This window comes from Drosophila santomea, chromosome 3L (genome assembly GCF_016746245.2).
Source record: "Drosophila santomea strain STO CAGO 1482 chromosome 3L, Prin_Dsan_1.1, whole genome shotgun sequence".
In the NCBI taxonomy this organism is placed as follows: Eukaryota; Metazoa; Arthropoda; class Insecta; order Diptera; family Drosophilidae; genus Drosophila; species Drosophila santomea.
Window position 1 is genome coordinate 17,232,198 of NC_053018.2, and position 24,909 is coordinate 17,257,106.

The 24,909-nt window shown below is 45.6% G+C and overlaps 2 protein-coding genes across 5 annotated transcripts in view; one reads left to right on the forward strand and one right to left on the reverse strand.

The window, feature by feature from the left end:
* The first annotated feature begins 174 nt into the window (after positions 1-174).
* Positions 175-17,925, forward strand: LOC120449690 (folliculin-interacting protein 1). 2 transcript variants are annotated; one of them, XM_044006109.1, is made up of 8 exons: positions 10,284-10,373; positions 10,983-11,111; positions 12,617-12,890; positions 13,132-14,157; positions 14,223-14,410; positions 14,470-16,630; positions 16,699-16,968; positions 17,027-17,925. In XM_044006109.1, the coding sequence occupies exons 2-8, from the start codon at positions 11,086-11,088 to the stop codon at positions 17,231-17,233; spliced, it is 4,152 nt and encodes a 1,383-aa protein (XP_043862044.1). In that variant the 5' UTR covers positions 10,284-10,373; positions 10,983-11,085; the 3' UTR covers positions 17,234-17,925. The 2 variants fall into 2 exon arrangements, with proteins under 2 accessions (XP_039488239.2, XP_043862044.1); XM_039632305.2 differs by lacking the exons at positions 10,284-10,373; positions 10,983-11,111 and adding an exon at positions 175-1,349.
* The window catches only part of LOC120449688 (rho guanine nucleotide exchange factor 5), a 28,931-nt gene continuing 18,285 nt past the window's right edge, over positions 14,264-24,909 (reverse strand). Inside the window, exons 2-8 of one of the 3 annotated variants that reach the window (XM_044006108.1) lie at positions 22,105-22,482; positions 21,624-21,871; positions 20,593-21,561; positions 20,343-20,532; positions 19,240-20,261; positions 18,977-19,181; positions 18,479-18,913 (exon numbers count right to left, since the gene is read on the reverse strand). In XM_044006108.1, the coding sequence (XP_043862043.1) occupies positions 18,750-18,913; positions 18,977-19,181; positions 19,240-20,261; positions 20,343-20,532; positions 20,593-21,561; positions 21,624-21,871; positions 22,105-22,456 (3,150 nt within the window). In that variant the 5' untranslated portion in view covers positions 22,457-22,482 and the 3' untranslated portion in view covers positions 18,479-18,749. Of the gene's footprint in view, positions 14,275-18,478; positions 18,914-18,976; positions 19,182-19,239; positions 20,262-20,342; positions 20,533-20,592; positions 21,562-21,623; positions 21,872-22,104; positions 22,483-24,909 lie in introns of those variants that run through there. The other 2 variants (XM_039632304.2, XM_044006107.1) reach the window with 2 other exon arrangements.

The following is a 24,909-nucleotide window of genomic DNA, read 5'->3' on the forward strand; positions in this document are numbered from 1 at the left end:
TTTTTTTGGTTTCTTAATAAATAACCTTATTTATTTTTCGACCAACCACAAAATGTAAACAAGAATTTTCGAATTTCCGTTAAGCTCACGCCAATTGGTGTGGCAGCGCTTAAAATAAACCCTAAAAATGCCATCATACTTCCACATCTAGGGGTGCACACACTGGCGCGCAGCTGCGGCCAACTTCGCGTTGCAAAATGCTCTTGTGTTGTTTGTGTTTGGGATTGTAAATAAAGGCCAAACAGTCAGCGCAAAGCGTTAAGATCAAAGACCAACCTTTGGGCCAGTCCATAAACCAGAATGTAACATCTCGAGGGAGAGCAAACACGGCCGCAAAGTGTTCAATTAAAATAAGTGACTTGACTTTGATCTGAGAATCAAAAGGAAGACTGTGAAAAAGGTGGGCAGGAAGTGGGAAGTGAGTAAATGACAACAAAAAAGTGTGTATTGGCCAAAAGAAGCTCGCATTGGTAGCAACGACAGAAAACCATTTACACACACACATACGGCGCTCTTTAAACGCTGCTGCCGCTCTCCCTCTCTTTTACTCACACACATTTGACGACTGCGACGCGTCTCTTGCAAACTTTTTAAAGCGGACGCCAGCGATATTCGGTTCTCATTTCGATGTGGAACGGTAAAGAACCTGTGTCGTTTCCGCTGCCGATTCGCGAAAATAACACAAAAATAGCCATATATTGTTTTTGTTCAATCAAATAAATTCCACTGCAAGTGTATGTGTGTTTGTGTACAGAAAGAAATAAGATAGATCAGAAGCAGTGCAAGAAAGAAAAGTGCAAAGCGAAAGTTTTGGATTTGATTGTGCAGCATCCGCCATCTCGCTCTGGCAGGCGCGCGTGTAACGGTAGACGTCTCTCTCGGCAACAACAAGGCAATAGCAACAACTACTCATTCCAAGGAAAGCGAAAAGTGCGCGCTTGTGTGTGTACTTGTCTGTGTTTAATTTCCATTTCCAAACAAAATAAATAAATAAATTCAATATTCAATCTTCGACTCTGAGATTTCGATTGCCCAGATGTGTTTGCTAACAGATTGCGCACACCGTGTCTTATTATGGCCCTATTGAATAAACTCTTCTTTCCGTCGGCAACACCAACAGCACCCGCGAATTTAGCGGCAGCACCCACGCTGACCGCAGCGTCCGCAGCAGCAGCAGCGCTAATTAATAGCCAAACAACAACAGCAACTACAGGAACATCAACCCCCGCTACAACAACATTGCCGGCACGTACAACTCACGCCTCTGCCGGCGTCGCTGCCACGGCCTCTGCTGGCAATAGTTCGTCGTCCGCAAAAGCTGCAAAACAAACTTCGCGAAATTATCTAAGGTAAGTGTTTATCTTTTTAACAACAAAACTGCCTAACACCCGGTATTAGTGTATCGATAAAATGCGCGCACAACAAAGGGGGGAAAAATAGGTGCAGCTGCGAAATTACTCGGAAACACACTCGCACAAAGAGAGACGTGCGAAAAGGCGTTCTCATGATGCGTTTCACACTATACATACAACTACGCCCCTACTCCACCACCACCTCCACTCATGTTCCTCTTTCGTGCACCACCTGCGCTTCCTTTTTCTGCTCCTTCCGTGGTTCGTACGCAAATTGGCAAAGCGTAAAACGAGGACGATAACCCAGCACACAAATTCGGCATGCACTAATCATCGTCACGTACGCCGCCTGCCTTTTTCAATTTGGTCCGTAAGTCTGGCCAACATCAATGGACGCAAATCCGCAGTGAAATAGCAGTGAAAGCAAAATCTTGGGGATTACACAGATGCGTTTGCAGCTGTCTCGAAAACGTCACAAAGAAGGGGCATTATCTTGGTTTCTTGCCTTGTCCCTCTGTTGTTGTAAAAATCACAGTGTGCTCTTCTTAAAGAGCACACAAGCTACCTGGTCTGTTTTTGCAAGAAATTCCATTTTCAGGTGCTTGCTGTTAAGAATGATTATTACTATTTCCTTGCATTTGTAGAGTCATTTTGCGATATGACGTTTCAACAGTTATTTTAAAGATCTAGTAAAAATTAAAATTTTTAAAATTCCAAATATTTTTTTGATTGATCTGATTTCTTTATTTTTTGTAATATATATAATAAGTTTTAAAATTGGATGTTTATTATTCAGCTTTTCTTTATTGCGCATTAAATTCATATTTGTGGTTCTTGCTGTGGTCTAACCACATTTGCCTGCTCCACTGTACTTATATCGATAACGATAGCCTACACCAGAAGAAACCAACAACAAACCCTAAATCACCCAACACCCCCAGCAGTGCATATTGGGTAGTCATGGTGGGTGCATGTGTGCGAGGAGCTGCGTTGATGCTTGGTCGTTGCCGTTTCTTTCGCTCGCATGGCTCCACACCCATCGATCGAGCTGCGCGCGCAAATAACTGTGCCCCACTATGCTCTGCCTCTCCCCACGCCTTTTGCACCTCTCCTCTCTGGCCCAAGAGCGATCGGTTCGTTCTCGGCTCTCATCGTTATCGCTTCGTGCGCGCCACCCCTCTCGCTCGCACTCACGCAGACGAAGGCGAACGTTGGTACACTTTTACGGGGGCGTGGCGGGGTAAGGCGGAGGCAACGTCAGGCGCAAATGTAAATAAAAGCGAATCACATGACTTGCTAATCGGCGGTCGCGGCCTGCTCTCGTGATTATTATGTCATACACATTTTGTTGTTGGCGCGGCGCATTGTTTTTGTTGCCTTTTCGCTTAATTCTCATTTCATTATTATTTATTACACTATTTACTTATGTATGCTGCTGCATGCGCTTTACAATGTTTATATCTGACACTTTGCTTGACTTGTGCGTGGGCTCTGATTGTGGTTTCGGTTCCTGTTGCTGTTGCTGTGACTGCGAGTGTGAATGGGACTGTGATTGCGGGATGCTTTGTTAACGGTTAACTGGCGGAAACACCTACGACCGCTTTTCTAGGAACGCAATATCACTGAAACCTCTTACTGTTTCGTATAACATTTTAGCGAAATCAAAGCGGATAAGATTACAGTTCTCCGAAAACGTATTTGTTTGTTTAGTTTTATGAAGGATTTAATGTGCATAAAGTTGGCAAGAGAGCTATTCGGTTTCGAGGTTGCGTTCTGCTTTTCTTGTATTATTTTTTAACCGATGCTCTTTGTTGCTTAATTTGACAAACAATACCATTCATAGTTAGAATATAAGATCCGTTTGCTGTGTTATAAATCTCTATACAACGAAATTCGTTTTCGTATTCGCATTTATTTAATACAAGTTCTAATCACTTCAGTTTGATAACGATCAAAACCCGTATTTCAACCACTCACGATGATATCAAACTGTCGATATGCAAAAAAGCTAATGGATAACGAATTTCGGAGACCATTGCTGACATGACCCATAAAATATTTCAATCGTTTGCCCATTTATTTTTGGGGCCACTAAGCTGAGGGCCCCCGTTGCCCGGCTAACTCGATTAGCGCCTCGTCGACGCTGTCAATCGGCCGCCTTATCGGTCAGACGCCAAGCTGGCGTTAAAAATATATATAGCATAATGGTGAAATTGTCAGATTCGAGTGTGTATTGACCAATATTCGGGCCGTATATACATTTATGGCCGCGCTTGTCGCCAACATTCGCCATCGCCATCACGTGATAGAAACTTTTCACTCTGCTAATTAAGCGTCGCCAGCTTTTGGGGTTTTTGCACTTTGCCCACAGGCACACACGCTCTCACACTTGGAGAATAATTCTAACAATAAAAGCAAAAACCTGTAAGGTGTAGACAGCCGGTCCGACTAACTCCCCCTCAAATTAGCCGCCGAAACACCCCCTATTCGCCGCTATCTTTGTACTAGGTCAGGTTTTTTCGGTTTCGCTGTAAACTAAACAAACGTTTACACTAATAGCAGTTAAAAACTCCACTCGGGCCAAATAAATGTATTTGTTTATTTGCTTAATTTAGTTGGGTGACGACAATAAATTACGGCAGCACGCTTGGGTAAATTTCCACGACAGAATCTGAACCTCCACTTATCGTTCATATTTCCACAAGGCACAAAAGAAATGATTTAAAAATACTTTCGGTCTCCTCTGATAGGCCGAGAGCTAAGAATAAAAAAGCTGGCGAAAATAAAAAAAAATAAAGAAAATAACACCAAAAACTCATGACACCTGTGTATAATTAAGAAATTGTGAAATGGTGAAATGCTGGAAATCAAGGTCCGGACACTTGGGGTGAATCAATCGTGCGGGAAGGGGTGAATCATTTCCTTTGGACCCCGTCGTCATGACCATGTTTAGACATTTGCTAGCCAGTTGGTCACATGACAGTTTTTTGCTTAAATTCGCCTCGAAGTGTATGCATGACACAAAAGCGAATAAATCCAAAACCAGACGCCTGGCATCATGTGCCTTTGAAGGCGCGCATTCCTTAACCCAATTCGCAAGTCATTCGCCCGATATCCACCACATATGGCGTCCAAAAGTACATATATCCGTTATTAGCGAGCTGGTATTAATTCCCGATAAGTCCGGGGATTTCAGGCTATATACAAACTGTGATTTCGTACTCGCACAATCGCCTTGCGATCTACGAAGTGCGATTCGCAAGCTGTCGATCGATCGCTGGACTTTCACATGAATACGAATACCCACCGCATCGCATCGCATCGCATCCAGCTACGCAAATCAAGCGAATTAGCACCTTTTGTGGAAAACTTTGGCCCAACAAAGTCTCATTATGGTCCGTGGGCCGAGGGCTTGAGGCACGTGTGGCACACAATAAAATCGCGTTCGATTGGCGATCAAACAAAGCCACACATATCAATCTTCCACAAAAAATTCACCGCTCTGAATGAACCATTATGGATGATTTCACTTAGAGCCTTAGGCAAATGAGTCGTAAATTGGGGAGGGAACGAGAATTCATTAATAGTTTTTGATAACTGCCCGCCAATTGAATGGCCAAACAGTCCCCGGCAAGCCGGCCGGCCAGACATCAATCAAAGTGGTTGGATCGCAGCAGGTGTGAACTTATTACATGGGCCGTAGCGTTACGATGCGACGAACCGTAATAGAGTAGTATAGTAATTGGCCAGGTGCCTGGGTGTCTGGCTCTAGTTTGCTGTGGGCCGTGGGCCACAAGTCAGGAGAGGTGTTATACCTATCACATGGATCCCCTGCTCTGCCCTGCCCTGCCCCCCACACCATCCACCATCCGTCAACATCATCAGTGCAATTAAATATGTACGCGTTTTTGCCTGCGGAGCAGTCGGCACACAAACTTTAGTTATGTGCAAACAGAAATCAGCACATTTAAATGGCAGCACTTCGAGTGGAAGGGGAGGGGGGACTAGGTGGCGATGTGACGAAGTGGCGGTGCGGCGGTGTGGTGATGTGGTGCTTCATGTGCGAAGTCGCGTGGTCTGCCAAGTCATATGAGTAGTGATTCGTCGACGACGTCGCGTATCCAGTTTTTGTTGTTGCCTCGGGACCCGTTCCGATAGCAGGTGCACTTGGAAAAACAAAGCATACATTATTGTATTTAAAAATAAATTGATCAAGAAATCTAATAAGAAATCTAAATGTACACTCCATATTCCAGTTCATTCCGATTATTACCACATTCTTTAGCACAGCATTAAATATTTATTAATTAAATGTTACTTTAATTATCAACAAAAAGTGTGTATCAACACAAATAAACAAAACAAAACAATACATTTCTCCAAACACAACAACAATATGTTAGATGTCAAGGCTGAATTTCTCTTTCTTTTCGTCTTATAATAATAATTCCCAATTGCTTTTATTCGGTAAAGCTAAACTTCTTATTGCTTGATATCTTAATCGGATTAACATTGAACATTAATAATTTGAACTTGAGTTAAAGAAAAAAAATTTTATTATGGAGCTGTCAATGGTATTTATGTATTGTTAGAAATAGAGGATCATAAAGACCTAACTCCAAAGTGTGATACAGGTAGGTGTTGTGTCAATCATGGCAAATCGCATTTGCACTTGAATTCTCACTCTAGCTATCTGGCAGTGTAGACATTAGCGCTTCTCTGTCTGTGGAATGGCCCTGTTTTCACCCATTATCAGTTGACAAAACGCTTTTGTTTTCCACTGCCTGCCGCCGCCTTGTATCAATGAGCTCGGCAAACAAAATAAGAGCCCCAAGTGCCTAAGCCCAGAGCTCCATTAACGGAAGCTCAACGAGACACCTTATAGGTGAAATATTCCAGGGGGGCAGGATTTCCGAATAGTTTTCAATGGCCCATGCACACACGGTTCTACTTAAACTACTGTTTGCCATTGCCTTAGGCCCAATCCTAACAATCCTAACGCTCATCGAATCACGGGGGCATTATGGTTATGGCCAAAAACACCTGAGATTACACTTGGCTGTTACTTCACGAAATTATGGAAATTCATACTGTGCGAGCTGTGCACACAGAAGTGTGAATAATGAGGATGACTATATCTGTTTATTACCTTTTCGCCGAACCGTAACTGTTTGAATCGTTAAATTCCAGATAGAAAGCTTAATGTGATTTAGGGGTATTCAACTTGGGTTTTAAACTTCACAGATCATTTTTATGTTTCGCTTGAGATTTATGTGCGGTTTTTAGTTTAGGACTCCACAGACAAATTTGATTGTAAAATTATGATTTACAAGCCCGACAATAAAACACAATTTATTATTGTATTAGGCAAATAATCTATGCTTAATTTATATATTTCTTTGCTTAGTTTATTCCATTTAATTAACCTAATTTCTCTAAAGGAATTTTGTCTGTCCAAAGTTTCGCTACTAAGAAGAAAGGTATAAGGACTGAGTTATTAATAAGCAAACGGCAAATGGAATTTTTCACCAAGCTAGCCACATGATTCTGGGTTGTAAAACTGTTTATATGGTAGCTTACAGGGCACTTGGTAGGGCCGCCTTATCTGCAAGGTCCGGCTATTGTTTTCCCTTCGATCGTGCTTGTTAATGTAAATGTTTCCATTAATCCCTGATCCCAGATTGCTGAATGAAACCATTTTTACTGATTCCTTCTGCTGCTGTGGCGATCTATGTATTTATTCGCCATATGACGGAAGTATTGTTTTCAGGTTTGATACCATCGCTGATGTGCGATCACCGGATTCCAAATTCCGAATTCCGTATTTAGTATTCCGTCATCTTTCTGTGACTCTGACTCTTGACTTGTTGACATTTGGGCCATGAGCTCACCTGGACAGAAGTTGGCTTGTTCCTGAGTCACGTTGTGTTTGCCAGGTGGAAACAAGTGCACAATGCTGGCACTTGTGTGTGGCTCTGGTTACCTGGGAACTTTCATTGATTGATTGCGCCTGTCCTTACCTCCACCTCCGCCTCCTCCTCTTGGCACCCCACCTGACTTTTCCGGGTCTGTTTGCATTGGTCTCAAGTGACAATGAAAATCACTCGATATTTTTGTCGTCATTTGCTCATTAGTATTGTGAGCGGCTGCGACGACGACGACGACGGACGACGGCTCTTGTTTGTGTTTATTTTTTGTAGTTTATTTCTTCTTTTTTTTTTTTTTTGTTTGCCTGGCTGGCTGACTGATAAATTTGTGGTGTTCCAAAGAGTGCGAGTGGCCTTTGGGGATATTGCCAATTGCTTTGAACTTGACATTCGATTTTTCGCGATCCAAAAGGACGGGGTGAAGGTCGTTCGACTGTGCGGACGTGTGTCTACTGGATTTATTTGTGTGTGCATAACTGCTTATAATGGGCCCAGTGATAATGATAGTCAATTTGCTGGGCGCAGCTGCCGTTATACCGTATATACATATATATTTATACATTATATATACCCATTGTCGTAGCCAAACGCCAACGTCTCCATCGCCATCGCCATCATCGTTGTTGGACGGTCGGTCGGTCGGTTGGTTGGTTGGTTGGTTGGTTGGGTCATGTGACTTGTTGTATGGATGGAGCAACTGGTTGTTGTTTCGCTCTTGCCGCCGCCTTACCGCCCCGCACTCCCACCCCGCCAGCCCGAGAGGCTTTGTTGGCTGTGCTGTCGTCGCTTTGGAAATCTGTGTTTATTTGCCACGCTCTCTTTCACTCACTCACACGGAAAGATGAACACTGGGGGAAAAAGTGGCATCTGCTAGCAAGAAGTCCATCCTTGAAGGCCGAAGCTTGGCTACAATTGGTGAAAATCTTCATACAAACTATCATCAGAAAGTGTTAACGAGGTTCTTGGTTTCATTTGATTACATATCATAGTGCTTGTATTTTGCCAAGTACTTTTGTCTAAGGAATTTTGCAGCTCTAGAAATTTCCGCAGCGAAAAATGAACAAATGATTTAGAGCGCTTTGGTTTCTCTCAGTGCAAAATCCGCAGACAGGGAGAATCAGACGGGCAGACACGCTCTGTAAAGTCATTAACAGATGCTGATTTGATTACAATTGTGCGCCTTTACTCTCTGTTTATCACTCTGCTTTTGTATTGTGCATGCTCGTGTGTGGAACGGTGGCCGTGCCAATAGTCAAAAGCCAAAAGCTAAAATTCTGGGACATATCAATTGCCAGCGATTTCCCATATCAATCAGTGTGGCGCAGTGGAGTATCCAAGGGCTAATCAAAACATAATCCAGGCAAAGCCCGATAACGCCCGTGCCCACTCGAGTGGCACTCCACTCCGCCTTACATCCCCCATAAGTACACCTGGCCGTATCAATCAAAATATTCCTATATAGTATAGTGTATATAGTTCTGCACTGCACAGAACCACCCCCGAAAGAGAGGGCTATATCATCGGCGGATCGGGGGAAGCGTGTGTTGTTCTTGTCTTCGTTCATTATGCATGCCCGCCCGTATTTATGTATGAATGTATTTATTTGCTTAATATTGTTTGGCTGTGGCTCGCTTTTGTTTTGCTTGCGTAGCTGAAAAAGCATGTGATCCCAGCGAGTGCCCCGCCCCCTCCCCCCTACCACCCGTCCTGCCCTGCTCCCACAGAAATAATGAAAATAAAAGCTAAGGCAAAAATATCTGAATAAACAGCGCAGCCGCCTCTTCGAGCGATAAGTCAACTTAGCGGCCTTTCGATAATTATTTTCGCGCTGATCTCCACCGTACTCCATCTCCATCTTGGCCATCTTGGGTCAGCAGCCCTGTGCCTTTTGGCATCTGGCTTTCTGGCCTCAAATGCTCACGTACTCGTAGTGCACCAAAGATCAGGGCTGCTGACAAAGTCCATTTGGGTGGGCAATCACTAGCACCCTGGAAAATTATAAGCATTGGGGTGTCTACATTCCTATCTGAATACAACGAATATATATATATAATATGTTTTATTATTATTAAAAAAGGCTTACTCTTTCTATTTATTACATGATAGTACAAAATAGTACTTTAATCAGAAGTCCGAATTAGTTGACTTTATCTGGGAATTTCTGATTCGCTGTAAGTTCGTATTGTCCAGGCTTTGATAAAAATCCAAAACAAGCTTTTAAAAGCCTGAAAATAACTTTGATAATTACATTCCCTAGGGCATTTAACCTTCGTCGAAAAACCGTTGAGGAATGTCTTTAACGTTGTTATTAAATTTGGCCACATGTCTTTCAACTAATCCATCAAACAATCATTCATCGCTGGCTCTTGTATTTTGCACAAATGTTTTTCCTTTCTCTTTCTCATATATGTGTGTATTTAGGGTTATTTTTTTAAATTTTTATTTATTTTTTTTTGGAAATTTTTAAACAACATATTAACACATCAGTCTATGACAAGCAACAAATGGTGGCCACATGATGCTCGTCCGACTTTTGGATTCCACTCGGGGGTTTTGGACTCGGACTCGGATTCGGATTCGGACTCGGAATCGGATTCGGAATCGGATTCGGTTCGGTTATGTTCGGTTTGGTTTGGGTGCGCAGCTGGACGAACGAATGGGGATGGGTCCGAGAAATCATGTGAGCAGCGCTCCAATTTGGATGCCCCATGTCGCGGCCCCGAAGTCGCCTCGTTGAGGATCGTTGCTTGTATTATCTGCATGAGTGTTTCAGCGTACTGCCCCCTCGTCTGTATGTAAGGCCTTGGTGTGCCTCCATATGAACATACATACACCAGTATATATATCGATTGGAAGGCACACAGGCAGGCCTTATTATAATGCATATGCGAGTGAGCTCGCCGCTCGTCTCGCTCTGACGATTGGGCACGGGACCTGGGCTTTTCAGTCCCCGTTCCCAGTTCGGTTCCCCAGTTCTCCCAGTGCTATATACTCCCAGTGCGATCGCGAGCGCCTTGAACTTCATTTGCTGACTAGCATCGCGTTCATAAAGATATCGACGCGTCGTCCGTCCGCGCTAATCGGCGGTCCAACGGTAAATGTTACAGTCAAACTTGTCCAACTTCAAAGGGCTAAATTCAAAATAATCCAGAAATTGTACTTCAACTTTGGAAACTAAAGATTGCAAAAGATTTAAATAAATATGAACAACGAAACGCCATTTAATGAGCAAAATATAACTGCATATTCAAACACAATTTTCATTTCCAATTAAAAAGTTTAATAATAAAATAAAATAAGGAGTTACATTTTACACATTTTTTTTTAGTTCATTGAAATCTTATTTTAAAATGCATTTTTTGAACTAATTTGTGACTTGTTATTAAATACAGAAATTGTTTACGTTTTCAATTGAAATTATCAATTTGGTATTGTGAAGAGTTCCAGATATAAATATTTGCTAAGTACTTATTGTTGAATTTTTAAAGTAAATTCCCCAGATAAAAAGGCAAATTCATGTAAAATGTATTAATGTTAATAATCGATCATAAAGTATAAATATTTACGTACCCATTGAATTATATAGATTATAGCGAATTTAAAGATATTTTATCACATTATGCATTTAGGTTGCCAAATTGCGGGGCTTAAGGAGGAGTTACTACCAAATTAAATGAGGAATTTTTCTGTTATGAAATTCTAGATAGGCAAGGTCGAGTTGGACAAGTACAACCTGTAACTACGGAACTTTCCGGCCAGACAGTTGGCGCTATCGCGAAGCTGCAGTTGGAATTACCCTTTGTCGCATGCATACGCCGCCCTTCAAATCCAAGTAAGCACGGTCAATAAATTGGCTCCGGTCCGGGATAGCCGGACATTGGACAGTCCGAGGACAACAAAGAGGCCGCCGGTGCAGTCCAGTGCGGTGCTGGCCAGACCACCACAATATATCCACTATATCAGGGGCCCTCGTGACCGGCCTAAAACCAAAAAACACCTTCGTAATCGACGTGCGTGCGGGCTCCCCCCTTCTTATCGCAGGGCAGTAAAACATTTATTAAGCTCTAAAACTAGTTCGCCCACTACCCCCACCATTTAGCCCATCCCCACCCCCTGAAACGGCAAACGACTATCATCAGTTGGGCTAATTGTTAATTATAGCGCTAATTTCAGAGAAGGCGCCTTTGCAAACTTAGCGCTACTTAGACAAGCCATTTATACAGCCACTAAATTAATTAGCTCAAATCTGTTGTACGAGCTTTAAACCGAGTACGCTGCTGCCGATTTGTCTGCCATGTGGAGTGGATTGGATTTGGAATGGGTTTTGGGTTTCGGGTATTGGAGGGAGCGGAAGATAATTAGCGTCGACAGGACCTGTCAACGAATTATGCACTACTATTCATTTGTTTTGTATTTCACACAATATATCTCACCTTTTCAATAATATTTTTAAGTAATGGTTGTGTGCGGAAATTTAAAACTACCTAAAATGTTGAACAATTTTTTGTTTAACCTCCGCCATTTGTTTGAATACAATTAGGTTTAAAATAGATTTCGTTTATTGAGAACCTAAACTTTTATCTGTTCTGTTCCGCCGAGATATATACCTCATTTGCCAACGCTACTTGGATCAGCCAATTATAGAACCGGCAAAAATAAATTGGTTTAATTTAACATTCAAGTTTGCCGTCATGTGACTACCGGACGGACACCTTCACTCCCCCACTTCAGAGGGTTCAAAGTTCAGCATTAGTACGCTTTGCTCGGCCTTATCATTCGATGTTTTGGTTCGGGCTGTAAAAGATTTGAAGACAGTGCTGTCAGAAAAGCGCTCGAATGGGGGCATGAGTAATCGTCACGTGCCAACTGAGGATCGCTATATATAGAGCATAGCATTTGCCATTTTATCGACGGCAATGAACAGCACAAAATACGAGAGCTGCTCGAGATGTGCGCATTATAATGAACCTCCGCTGGGCTGCGAAACTGCGGGTGGCATTTTGACGACCTTCAACCGGAACTCTAGACTCCCGATTGTTAACGGTGTCGAATGGCAGCGAAGGTGTGGCGAATAAACGGAAAAATGGCGGTGGAACTAATACAGCACTACACAGAGGGTGAATTTTGAACAGTGCATTTGGAACTAATGCAGCACTATACAGAGGGGGAGTTTCGAACAGTGCATTTGGTGAATGGTAGTATTAAATAATAGTGGGCATAACAAGAATGATCTTTGCACTCGTTTTGCAGTACTGAATTCTAAACCAGTTGGGATTACAATCATCTTTAGTTATTTTCCCAAATTCATTTACTTTACTTTTGATCCCTTCTTTGCAGCCGATTCCCCTTCGAGGGCAGCCAGGTGCGAGTTCTGCTCTACAAAGAGGATGACACCCGACGATTGCTCTTCGACTCGAATGCCCTCCAGAAGGTGACGCACAAGGACCCATCAGCCACATCCGCATCCATATCGTCATCCAGCACGAACGGCGGAGGAAAGTTCCTTAAGAATGAGAAGTACACCGCGCTGCAGAATGGCAAGATTCAGTCGAAGACACATTCCAACAATGGCAGCAACTTCATCGAGGTGTGCGCGGAGTATGGCTATAAGGTGAGTCATCTATTAAAAAATCTATTCAAACTTATGACCGGGTGTAAAACCAAAATATGCACTGCTCGTAAAAGTGAAGTATCACGACCGTTTTAATTTCATCATAATTCGTTCTGCAAGTTATTAGCTATGATTCACTTAACTTGCAACATACGGAAGTGACGGAGTTCATATTATATATTTATAAAGATCATTTATGATTTCTTTGTTTTGAGTTAATCAATTTTATATTTTTAAACAGCACAATCGACCCTCGGGAGCCGACATCACGCCGGTGGGCGAGATGGTGTTTGGCTCGTTGCCGATGTCCTTTTGCGGAACGGCCCTGAAGGTGCACTGGCTGCCGGAACCGGCCAGAATCCTGTGCTCCCAGGTCTACCTGACGCCCACCAGCAATGGGGGATCTGGCCAGTCGCCCTACTCCACGCTCTCCATGAACAGCCTGGCGACGCCGCGCACATCGATATCCAGCGAGCACGGATCTATGGATGGTCTCTCGATGAACTCGTTCTCGATGCCGTTCAGCGTGAGTGTGGGTCGGCAGATGAGCTTGACGCCACCGTTGGACGTTCCTGCGGCGCCGGCAGATCAGCAGTCACTGTCGATTCATTCGATCGACTCCAGTGGGCCTCGATACTCATCAACATACAGCACTGCCACGGACTCGGGCTATTCGGCTAGTGGGAGTGGGAGTGGAGCCGGCGGGGATCAGTGGTCATATCAGTACTCATCCACGCGGAGCAGTTTGGGCAGCGTCCTCTCGGATCAGTCGGAAGCAATGAGGAAGCTGAGCATGGACTCTGCATGCTATACGGGGTCGTCTCCTTACCTGGACGGATTTGCCAGCGATGGCTGCCTGCAGCGAAGAATCTCGCGCAATTTGCGCACCTCCTTCGAGAACGAGCATTCCAAGAACGATTTTATCGGCTTCCTTAGCGACAATTACTCATTAAATGGCCCGGTGGCAGCACCAGCAGGCGGCGGAGCTGGAGGGGGCAGCGAGGGCGGTGGAATGGCTCCACCACAGTATCGGAGAGCGAGCTATTGTGCGAATGAGACGCGAAGCAATCCGGAAATGGGCAGAAGGCAGGCCAATCTGCGCCGGCGGGCGAAACTGGGACTGGCCGTGTGTATCTCCATGAGTGAGTCCTTCGAAGAGGAGATGGAGCTGTTTTGCAGTGAGCATATTGCCCTGCTGGAATCTATGCTTAGTCGATTGAGAGCCAGTACAGAGCTGGCTTACATCAACCACAAGAACTTTCTGCAGGTCAGGATCACACATACATTCCCTGTAGAATTTAATTTAATCAGGAATTTATGTGTGAACTTTAGATCATGTTCCAGGCCTGGCAGGATACCCAACAATGGTTCAGCGATCTCTTCACTGCCCCGCGCATCAAGACGCCCGTCTGGCTGAGCATCACCACCAGCGGCAGCAAGTACTCCAAGACTGTGGCCGAGAGATTCATCAAGGAGCTGTGCGACCTTCTCTCCTTCGCCGATACCAAGGACTCTAATTTGTAAGTCTATGACTAGATGGTTATAAACTTAGATCTAATTATACATTTGTTTATGGCAGTTTTATTAGCACCATGCTGACGGGAATCCTTACTCATCATCTCGGATGGGTAGCCACCGTGTCCGCCTTCAACAGCGCCGGTTCTCGCCGATCGGAGTCCTCTGCCTCAGCGGCGGCCATTGAGCAGAGAGCAAAGCTACTCCAAGTTGCCCAAAAGCATCCGTACAATGCGCTGTGGGCGCAACTAGGTGATCTTTACGGAGCCATCGGCATGCCGCCCAAGTTAGCACGCACCATTGTGTGTGGAGCAGAGAAGCTCTGGGTAGAGAAGCTGCTAAACGTGCTCACATACTTTATTCGATGCAGCGAGGTACGAAGAGCGGCCAAGCGGGAGGACTTCAACAAGCAGCTGATTAACGACCTTGTCGCCCAGAGCCAGATTAAAAATCAATCGGGTCCGCAGGAGAGGCACAAGAGTCCACCGACGCAGAAGCGCGGACTGAGCAGGGCGGCAACCTGCAAACAGAATCTGAATGCCATTGCTGATGATGCGGACGATGAGAATGGTGAACTGAACGGTTACGATAGGGAGAACGAGGATGGGGACCCAGATGGATTGGATCTAGGGTCCCTGGACGCCAGCGATGGCATGCAGACACTGAAAAAGAATGAGATTCCCACTGTGCTGGCTTTCCGAGACTCTCACTTTGTGCAGCAGGAGCTGCGTATCGGAAACTATTTAATGGACACAGGTATTGACAAGAAGACGCTGCTGGCTCGGCAGACACAGCAATACTTTCGTACTGGCAAAGACGGCCGGATCCGTTTGACAGTGACCACGCCGGATAACGTGGAGCTGTGCATGGAGGAGGAGCAGTCGAGCGGAACTGGCTCTGTAAGCACGGGTTCCGTGGACGACGGTGCCATCGAGGCCATCGACTATGAAGACCAAGTGGAAGCTCCTCCGAAAAAGAACTTCTTTTGGAACATAGCAGGTGTAACGGAAGGCCTGAGTCTTAACGATTTGGCCAAACTGCAGCAGGGCATTCGGATCATCAACCGCAAGCTAGAGCGACGCAACAGCAGCTACTCGGTTGAGGGAAACCCGGACCAACAGCAGAGCAAGACTGGAGAAACAGGAGTAGGTGACTTTGAGTCCCTTAGTCATGAAAGACGCGCCTCGCATTTGTCACTCTCAGATTTGATAACGCAGAACAGCATGGGCAAAAGCGATCGCATGACTTGGGGCATTGAGCCCATAAAAGAGAACGTTAGCCTGGAGGAGCAGATCCACTTTGATCACTGTCACAAGCTAATCGAGCGAGAGCACGGCATCTGTCGACAAACATCGGCTGATAATGGCAACGGAGTAGTCTTCGTACTGGGCGATAATGAGCCACTAATCAACCTGAAAAAGAGCAGTGAGGACCTGAGCGGAGATCAAGATTCTAAGCCCGCTTTGATGCTATGTGCACAACATCAGCGCACCCACGACAGAAGCAAGCACTCGGGTATGAAGTTCAACTTTGAACAGTATCCGCAGATAGCCACCAACTATATGAAGAGCAAGAATCTGTTGATGTCCAACTATGATCTGCTAATGGACAAAGTAAGCAAACTGGAGGCCAGCGAGGCAGCTGCCCTTAAGGGCAGCGATAGCACGGCAACACTAGCTGCTAGCAGTAGCTCCACGGCCGCTCTGCTTCCTCCTACAACTCCAGTGGCTGCGAATAGCGATCGTTGCGTAGTATGCAGCAGCGGCGTTGGCCTAAATACATCGGCCACCTGGAACCAAACACCTTCCAACGCCACCGAGCTGGAATTCGAGACCGATGAAATGCACTGCTACAATCAAAGTGGGAATAGTAATGGGTTCAGCACCAAGGCTCTTCAGTCTGTAAACTCGGCGGCCTCCATAGACACGCTAAAGTCAACTGTGTCAGTCGAGCCACTAACTCCAACGATTCCAACCCAAATGCAGACGACGTACTTGCGCAAGCAGCAGCCCAAGCGGGTTCCGTCAGGACGCAGTTCCGTCTCCTCGGTAGCCGCCAAGTGTGCAGCGGTCAATGTGTCCCAGCAGCTATTAAAACTGCCTGTTCCGGGCGTCAAGGAATTGCCGCAGGACGACGAATCTCCGGGCGACCAGCTGCGTGCCGGCTTCATTCCCTCGCTGCTGTTAAGCGTCAGCGATCATTACGTCTCCGACATGGTATTGCAGGTGGGAAATTGCCATTTGGTTTATTTCGAGCTTATACTGATTGTATTTTGTTTCCAATGTTTTTTTAGGGTACTTGTGCTCCGCCCAATAAGTGGGAGATGCATCTGCGGGAGGATCTAGCTCTGGCTGCACGTTCAGCCTCTCTTATCTCGCAGCCGGCGGAGAACATAGCAATTGTGGCGGACATGGACAAGTGGGATGTTCGGCTAATTTCATCTCAGACGCAGCAGTTTCCGTATGCCGGTGGTCAGAGTTCTCCTGTCGGCATGTCTCAGCTCGTCTCCAGCATGCTGGAAACTGTACAAGCCATGAATGCAGGTGGCATACCAGCCTACGAGGTAGTTACCGCAAATGTACTTCTGAATTTTCTTTGCTAATTGGAATATTTGGTTTCAGTGCTTGTCGTTTCTGGAGTCGAAGTTACAGGAAATCTACCTGCAGTCGGAAACTTTGGCAGCATTCCTGCTTGAGACTGATCCTTGCCGGCTGAGCGACATTACCAATCCGCTGCAGTTGTCCGAAAACGATGTACCATTGCTGCTGTCAGTAGCATATATTCACACACCCAAGATTAGCCGCAAGTGCGGCATCAGCTTCAGGTGACATGTTGTTGCCGTCTGCTGATCTAGGACATTGCCAAACATTCTATCACTCAACGTTTTCAACGAGCTCTTCTCATGCATCATCCAAAGCGAAACAAGCAAATACTCCAGCGAATTTTAATTTCACTGATTTTGTGATATATTTATATGTGTAGGAATCTAGCGCCTAAATGCAGGATACGTTTTTCAGCCGTAGCTTAGCCGTAGCCCTCGATCGAAACCAATTCAATCTGAACTGCAACGATTGGTTTCTGATTATTGTAATCGCCCAGTGTAAATGGGTCTTTCATTGAAATTTACCACATCCACTCATCGCGGTCACATGAAGAAGCATTGTAAATCATCTGGGTTAGAATTAGCCGGGCCAGAATGTGTTGGCGATAGGGTGACGATGATGATGACGACTCCGGCTTAGCAGCACTCGACACGGGCTGCTATCGGATCGATCGATCGCCAAAACATATCTTGCTCCGCCCCACACTTTTGTAGTGCTTGATTTAGATTTAATAATTTATGACAGCAATAATATAATCGTAGCATTAATTGAATAAGTTTAGAATACTCTAGGGATGCAGTGCAGCTACTAAAATTATATATGTATAATGCATTCAAGAAAGCAACTAAAACAACAAAGAAATCAAATAAAAATATGTGTATATATTTTTGAAGGAGAATATACAATTTTAAAATGAAGTAACCACCTGCGAGTTTTCTTTAACTGCTAGCTACAAAAATAATGGAAAAGTTCTATGAACTGTATACAAATTTTATTCCCTTTACTTTCCTCTTAGCTCAACACAACTTTTTAGATCCCCAAAATCTCGAATTGGCAAGGCTAGTGATCCTGAATATTTGTACATATGAATTTGTTTTATACATTTTAAAACAGTACCGCCCAAAAACCGAATACATTCTAGCTTTTATTTTCTAATTTTATTATCTTCCTCCACCACCAATTACCCAAGCTCACAACCGAGACTTGGTAGTAAATAGAAAACAGTGGGAATTACTATATTATTATTTATTCAATATTAATTCATTAATTTAATTAAATAAATTACAAGGCGTACCATCCATAGTGAGCAACGCCCTGAAGTCGTGAGAAGTAAATGCAACCGCCGCTAGGGGGCGCTCGTGCGAAAACAGGGCAAACAGTCGCTTCCCTACTGCATAATAATCACCCCCACATTCTTTTTAATTTAGTAACGGGTATCTGGTAGCCAATGAGCTTGATAATATTATTTTCTCTTTTGAGTAATTGTTTTCGCTTGTTTATTTAGATTTTGCTTACGAATCACTAAACGGTTATAATTAAATTCAAGTACTATATATCTAATGCTTACTTGGTAGGGAAAATTATGTTAAGACTTTCGATTAACCAATACTAACATCGATTTAAATAATTATCACATTTCCTAAAGTGTACGGCTATTGGTAGTTCACTTAGAGTTGGTTGCGGACTATGGAGTTGGCGTTGCTATTTAGTGTTCTCCCCGTTTTCCAAGAGCAGCCGGAAGTCACTTGCTCTTTTGGGACTCCAGGTAGGTGGCCGTAAAGGTGAGCAGACGGTGCCGCTGCTTCAGATTGCGGGCGCGGACATGGGCTGAGTTCAGCTCCTCGGTGTAGCTTCCAGGGAACCAGCCTACGGCTCCATCCCGTATCCTTTCGCCCTGGTACCAGCCTTTATGAAGGATAAAGAGCATTAGGTATTCCCTTTTTGTACCAAAGAAATGCAGTCACTCACCGTCGGGCAGCTTGCGGGAAACATTGACGACGTCGCCGTGTTCAAGTTGAAGAACGTCTGGCTCGTCGGACTCATAGCTGTGCTTGGCCACCACCTGAGGACAGTCCCAGGACTCGTAAAGCTTCTCGCCGGGCGTCTCCGCCTCTGGCGGTCTCATGGCCTGCAGCCAGCGCTGCTGGTCGGACACCGAGGGGCAAGACAGCACCTGAGGGAAACATAAATGTTAGCAAAGATAATCGGCATCAAGCACTAAGATAACCCACCAGCTCGACGGTCTTGCGGTCGCAGTTCTCGAGCAGTGTCATCAGGATGAGGTTCTTGCCGGCTTGGTCTTTGAGGTCCTTGGTTGGCAGCTGGGGCAGCGAATCGCCGGCGGCGAGTGTGAGCATGCTCCTGGGGCAATAGTCCAAGACACTGAAGCAGGATTCACCACGACGCTTGCACAGCAACAGAAGATCCGAAAAGAGGAACGCGTATATGCTGATCTTCGTCAGGCGCTTGCCGAAGGTCAACTTGGCGTCCTCACCACGCCACAGCAGATGGGTCAGCTCTCCTCGCTTGACCAGGAAACGCGGCTTGGCTCCCGCCCGTGGCACTCCCACCGGTGCTATGGCCAGCGCTCGCACATGGGAGGGGAACTCCAGCTGGCGCGCAATCCTCTCCAGCTCAAAGGCCTGCTCCCAGCGGTTGGCCGCCTCATTGCACTGGCCCACCACCTTCTGGACGAGAGCGAGCGTCAACTTCCAGCTCTCGTACTCCTCGCGATTTAGCGGTGACTCTTTGCTGAACACTGCATCGATCAGGAGCGGCAGGCGGGTGATTCTTTGCATGGGCAGCATCAGGAACGAGTGCAGATTGAGCCCGCAGCAGCTGGGACTCGCCTCAAGCCTCTCCAGGTGCTGCTGGAAGGCCAGGGACTCTTTGGACTCTTTCAGACGGCGCAGAGTTCTGTCCATCCTGCCCTGATGCTCACAGAAGGCCACGTACACGTGGAAGTGGCGCTCGGCGATCTCGTAGATGCAGCGACTCAGTCCCAGCAGCATGATGTTGTCCTGCCAGCAGGCCTCCAGTTCCGTGAGCAATCGCTCTGAGCACTCGTGCACGGGCACGATGTAGGAGAACAGGGCTTTCCGGTCCTTGGCACTCAGCACGGACGTGTCCAGAAAGGCGCTGTGATTCATAAAGTGCCGGCGCAGCAGGTTCAGCGACTTTAGGTAACTGGCCTCCGACGTTATGATCTCGAACTTGGCTTCCTGAAGACTGCGCTCCCGACTGGTCAAAGTGGCTGAAAAGGAATGGTAGTGGAATAAGTTGAATGTATTTATCTACGAAGTTTTCTCGCGAAAATATTAAGCGATCTACTCACGCAGTATGCAAGAGTGTATGACCTCGGGAATTTCGCTCCACAAGGTGCGAGAAGGACCGTTCTTAGGCTCCACGAGCTGCAGGGCAGTGGGTCTGGGCTTAACCTGTGGATCGGGCTTCGACTTAGCTTGCTGGCCAATCTCCTCGTAGCCATCTGAGGATCCATGCGCCTCCAGGTCGCGGGTAATCGACTAAAATGGTTTAAAATAATCGTAAGTGAATGTTTATTAAAGTAGTTAAGATTCACTCACCTCTAGTTTGGCGGCGCTGTACATCTGGTATAGGGGTTCATTGGAGAAGAGACTATGCGGCTCCGAGGAGAGCTCGTCGCCCAGACCCGCCTCATTGCCGGTTGACACGCCGGAGCTGCCGCTGGAACTAGCCACTGATATGCCGCTGGTTTGGTAGAGGCCCGATTCCGCGTACCAGGAGCTTACGCCTCCGTGACCACTGGGCGTGGGTGTGAGCGGTTCATCGCCCCTCGGGGACACCGCACCATTGGTGACCTGCTTAAAGACGCCGCACTCGGCGTACCAGGAAGTAGTCTGCCCAGCTTCCTGTTCCCTCTCCGGCTCTAAGGGAGATTTGCTGCCGGTCATTGGCGGTGGAGGCGGCGGCGGATCGTGCGGTCGCAAACCGATGGTGGTACGGCGCCTGTTGGCTTTCGCCTCCTTCTTGGCCTTGCGGGCCACCGTTGAGAACTTCTGTGCCTCCGGCAAGGGCGTGCAGTTCTTGTCCGAGAAGCCCGAGTCCAGTTCTCCGGAACCGTGGATCTCCGGCTCCATTGGCAGAGCTGGCAGTGATCCCTCGGGGTCCTCCACGTAGAAGGTGCTCCGTGTAGGTGCAAGCGAGGAGAGCTGCTTGGTATCGAAGCTGGAGCCGACCAGACTCTTGCGGAGACGGGAGCGAAGACTCTTGCCGTTCTTCTGTTTGGCCCTCAGAACAGGAGCCTGCTCCTGGGGGCCCTTGTTTGCGGGAGCTGGACTCCGGTCAGGTCCGTAATCGGTGCTCTCGTACACGTCCTCCGTTCGTTTGCTGCTCTCCACGTAGAACTGCGTGGCTGCCGGGGTATTCTCGTACAGCTTTTGCTGACTGCCCTTAGGAGATTTCTTGCTGGATATGAAGTCCTTGAACTTGCGCACGAACTCGTATACCTGGTTCTGCGGAGGAGGTGGCTTCGGCAGGCGATGGTTACGCATGTCCACGCCGCTGTCATTTTGCTGAAATGGGATTTCCGCAGAGTTAAAATGGTGAATCTATATAGAATTGATAAATCACTTACATTTCTTAGCCGCTGGTCGGGTTCTCCATCGCCGTGATCATCGCTGTCCGTCTCAAAGGAGTCGTAGTCATCCGAGATGACCACGTGCTCGCCCAATGCGTGGGCGGATGCCGAGTGGTTCTTGCTCCGGCGGTGCGAGGAACGCACCCCTCCGTTCCGATTCGCATCCTGGCTCTGCCGCACCAGCTGCGTTGAATGGCGTTTGTTTCCGAGTGGCGATAGCGTCTCGTAGTAATGGTCTGAGTCATCTGAAAGTTTGATGAACGTTTACAATGTAGTGGTAGTTTTCTGGTTCGCTACTTCTAAATACATTAAGATTGTTTTAAAATTAGGGAATCTGATAAAATTCCTCATGGCATTACGGTCATCAGAGATTTATGAGTAAATCCCGTGTATTTTGCTTAATGTTCTAGTTGATTTTCACTTATTACCATGTCTTATGTCTAAGTTGTTATAAAATATTTATGAAACCAGGACGAACCTACGAAAGTGCTCACTGCCATGGTGACCTTTGCGGTATTTTTGGCCCCCTCCACGAGGGTCACCCGCATGGAGGTCAGTAGTTGGGCTCGCTGGTGGCTGTAACTGCAGCGCTGGCTGATAGCCGCCGCCTCGTTTTGGTAAATGGGTTCGGGAGCGGGTCGAATGGGTTCGGCGGACACGGGTCCGTTGAGATAGACGGTGCTGCTTCCCTGACAGGTGACCCCCACCTCGCCGCGAGCGCGAGGTCGCCGCTTCCGGGGCAGGGTCACCGGATCGGCGGGATGGCCGCTGCTGCTCAGACTGCCGGAGCAGCTGAGGCGCTGGCCATTGCTGCGATTCAACGCCGACATCTTGTCACATCTTTGGGGTCAGAAGCCTGTCAACGGATTCAGTGATTCGCTTAATTGAACAAACAGCTGCACTCAAGTACTATTGATTTGACTTCGACTTCAGACCATTTCCACCAAAAGAAAATTTCGACATTTTATATACTTATTGCTTTATTTATTCATGGAGGAAATCGTCTGACTTGTTCTGCTGCTGCTCTAATTTATAATCAACCTTTGTGCGTTTAATTTTAAATGTAAAATAATAAATAAAGAACCTTATTACTGAAGTTTGATTTCCCCTTCGTTGAGTATGAAGCTTCAGCTCTGGTAGTCAGAACAGAGTTCTTAGCAAGTTGCACTCAATTGAAAGCAATTAAAGCTGCTGCAGCAATTGTCTGCCCTTTTTGATTGACCAATCAAATTCAGAGCGCTGTCCGATATGCTAATTAAACCGACTTTTCAAGTGTCACAACAATCCAGCTGCTGGCCATATAAAGCGAATGGTATGCGAACTAGTGTGTAGCGAGGGTTATACTAAACTAAAGCGAACTTAAATAAAAGCAAACACCCAAAGCCAAAGCCAAAGCCAGGGCATGCAAAATAGCGCAAATTACAATGGAATCATGGTTGAATGCAGACAGTCGCTGGGTATACAATGTCGAGTGATGAACAGACATAGCTGAAAAATCAAACACCATGATGTGGCAGGTGCCGTACCTCAAATACTCTCAAAATTAACGAATTTGGCAATTTTCAAACGAATTTAAAGCATTTTTTTCGGTGTGTAGCACCGACTTCGCTGTTAACCCATGTGTGAAGTTAGAAAATTCTAGCTGGTTTCGCGCACAAAGTGCTTAGACCAGATGCTATCTGCTCGCATATTACGTATACGTAGTTTAGTACCTACGTAGACAAAGGGGCAACCAACCGGTTCGAGAGCGCCAGTAAAACCAGGCACCGATCCAAGCTCTGTGCGCCGAACATGGATATGAGCTTACACAGACATGCGGCTGGCGAACGTGTACCAACAAGCGCGGTCAGCAAAATAGCACTTCAGTTTAATAGACTCATAAAAATTATGATTGGTAGAACGACTACTTGCATTCCTTGCATAATAGTTTCTTATGAACATATTTTACAACGTTTTCATGCATCGCAATATATTCTCTTAGGTTTATTCCGAAAATCAATGTGCCAACTCGGTAGTGCTTCTTGATAATGCACATTTGCCACATTGAGATCAAAACATTTCAAAGAAATAAAATTTCAAGTATTAACTTTGGCCGCAGTTGTATTTATTTACGTGTCCATATCTTGAACGAAACGAGATACTTTCTGGCGGCGACACTTGTTGCGCGTGGGCAGATGGAAATATGGGGTTCTGGCCCGAAAACAAGGAGCTGCGCCAAGATTCTGGGCACCATGATACCAAAGTTACCGGTTTCCAGTTATGGTTTTGCTTTTGGCTTTTGTCTTTTGGTTTTGAATTCAAGTGTGTATTCCCTGGCGATATTCTGCGAATTTAGGCTTTTGCTGGTGCGTGTAAAGTGAGTAAAGTGAATGTTCATATCGTACCGCAACAATGCCAATACGGAAATGGTTTATTTCATTAGTCGCCCCAGCGCCTTAGCGTGAGACTTAAACAAAGAAACCGGAGAAAAGATGGTCTGGCCATGCGATACATACGATTACACAGACTTTGCCACATATGTAATTCACAGATGTACATACATAATTCGCATATGTATACATCCATATGTATATTTGATGCAGAGGAAGATGATCTTTTGTTGATTGGAATGCAGCAAGTGCAAGGCCAGTAGTTTGACGATCTCTTGTTGCAGCTGTTTCTATCCGCTCTTCACGCATAAACAATTAACAATTCACAATTAACACTGCTATGCAGCTGGAAAAAATCCAGTTGATCAACGGACCGAACGGTTGATTGATCGCCTGACGCATTAAGGTTAAGATTATTAAGTGCCAATCGATGTCATTGTCTTCCACTCGGCTCTTGGTCACGTAGAGAACGGATAATGGCTGATAGGAACGACGAGCAGAGTAGGAAAATTGTTTTTACAGATATGTTTGAATTGCTTCATGCTTTAAATGACTACATTTAAGTGGCAATTCCTCCTTGAGATCTGGTTAGTTTTTAAAGAGTTCGCCATCATTTTACTACTTTTTGGTCATTGTTTTTACAGATGTCATGATGTAGAAGTATTTCATATTTAGCAATGCATTTTTATTAAATAGATCGCTATAGATAGATTATAGCACCAATTTGTATGTAATTACTTTCTTGGAATTTAAAGGCCATTTAGCTAGAAACATTTATTGGCTTTGAGGATCAATCAATAGACTTATGTCTTTTTAATTATATCATGTGATAGATTGTTGAAATATCAGCAACACTATTTTAATTACTTCACGTAGTGAAAAAGCGCTCTCACTAGTCATAAACATTAAAACTG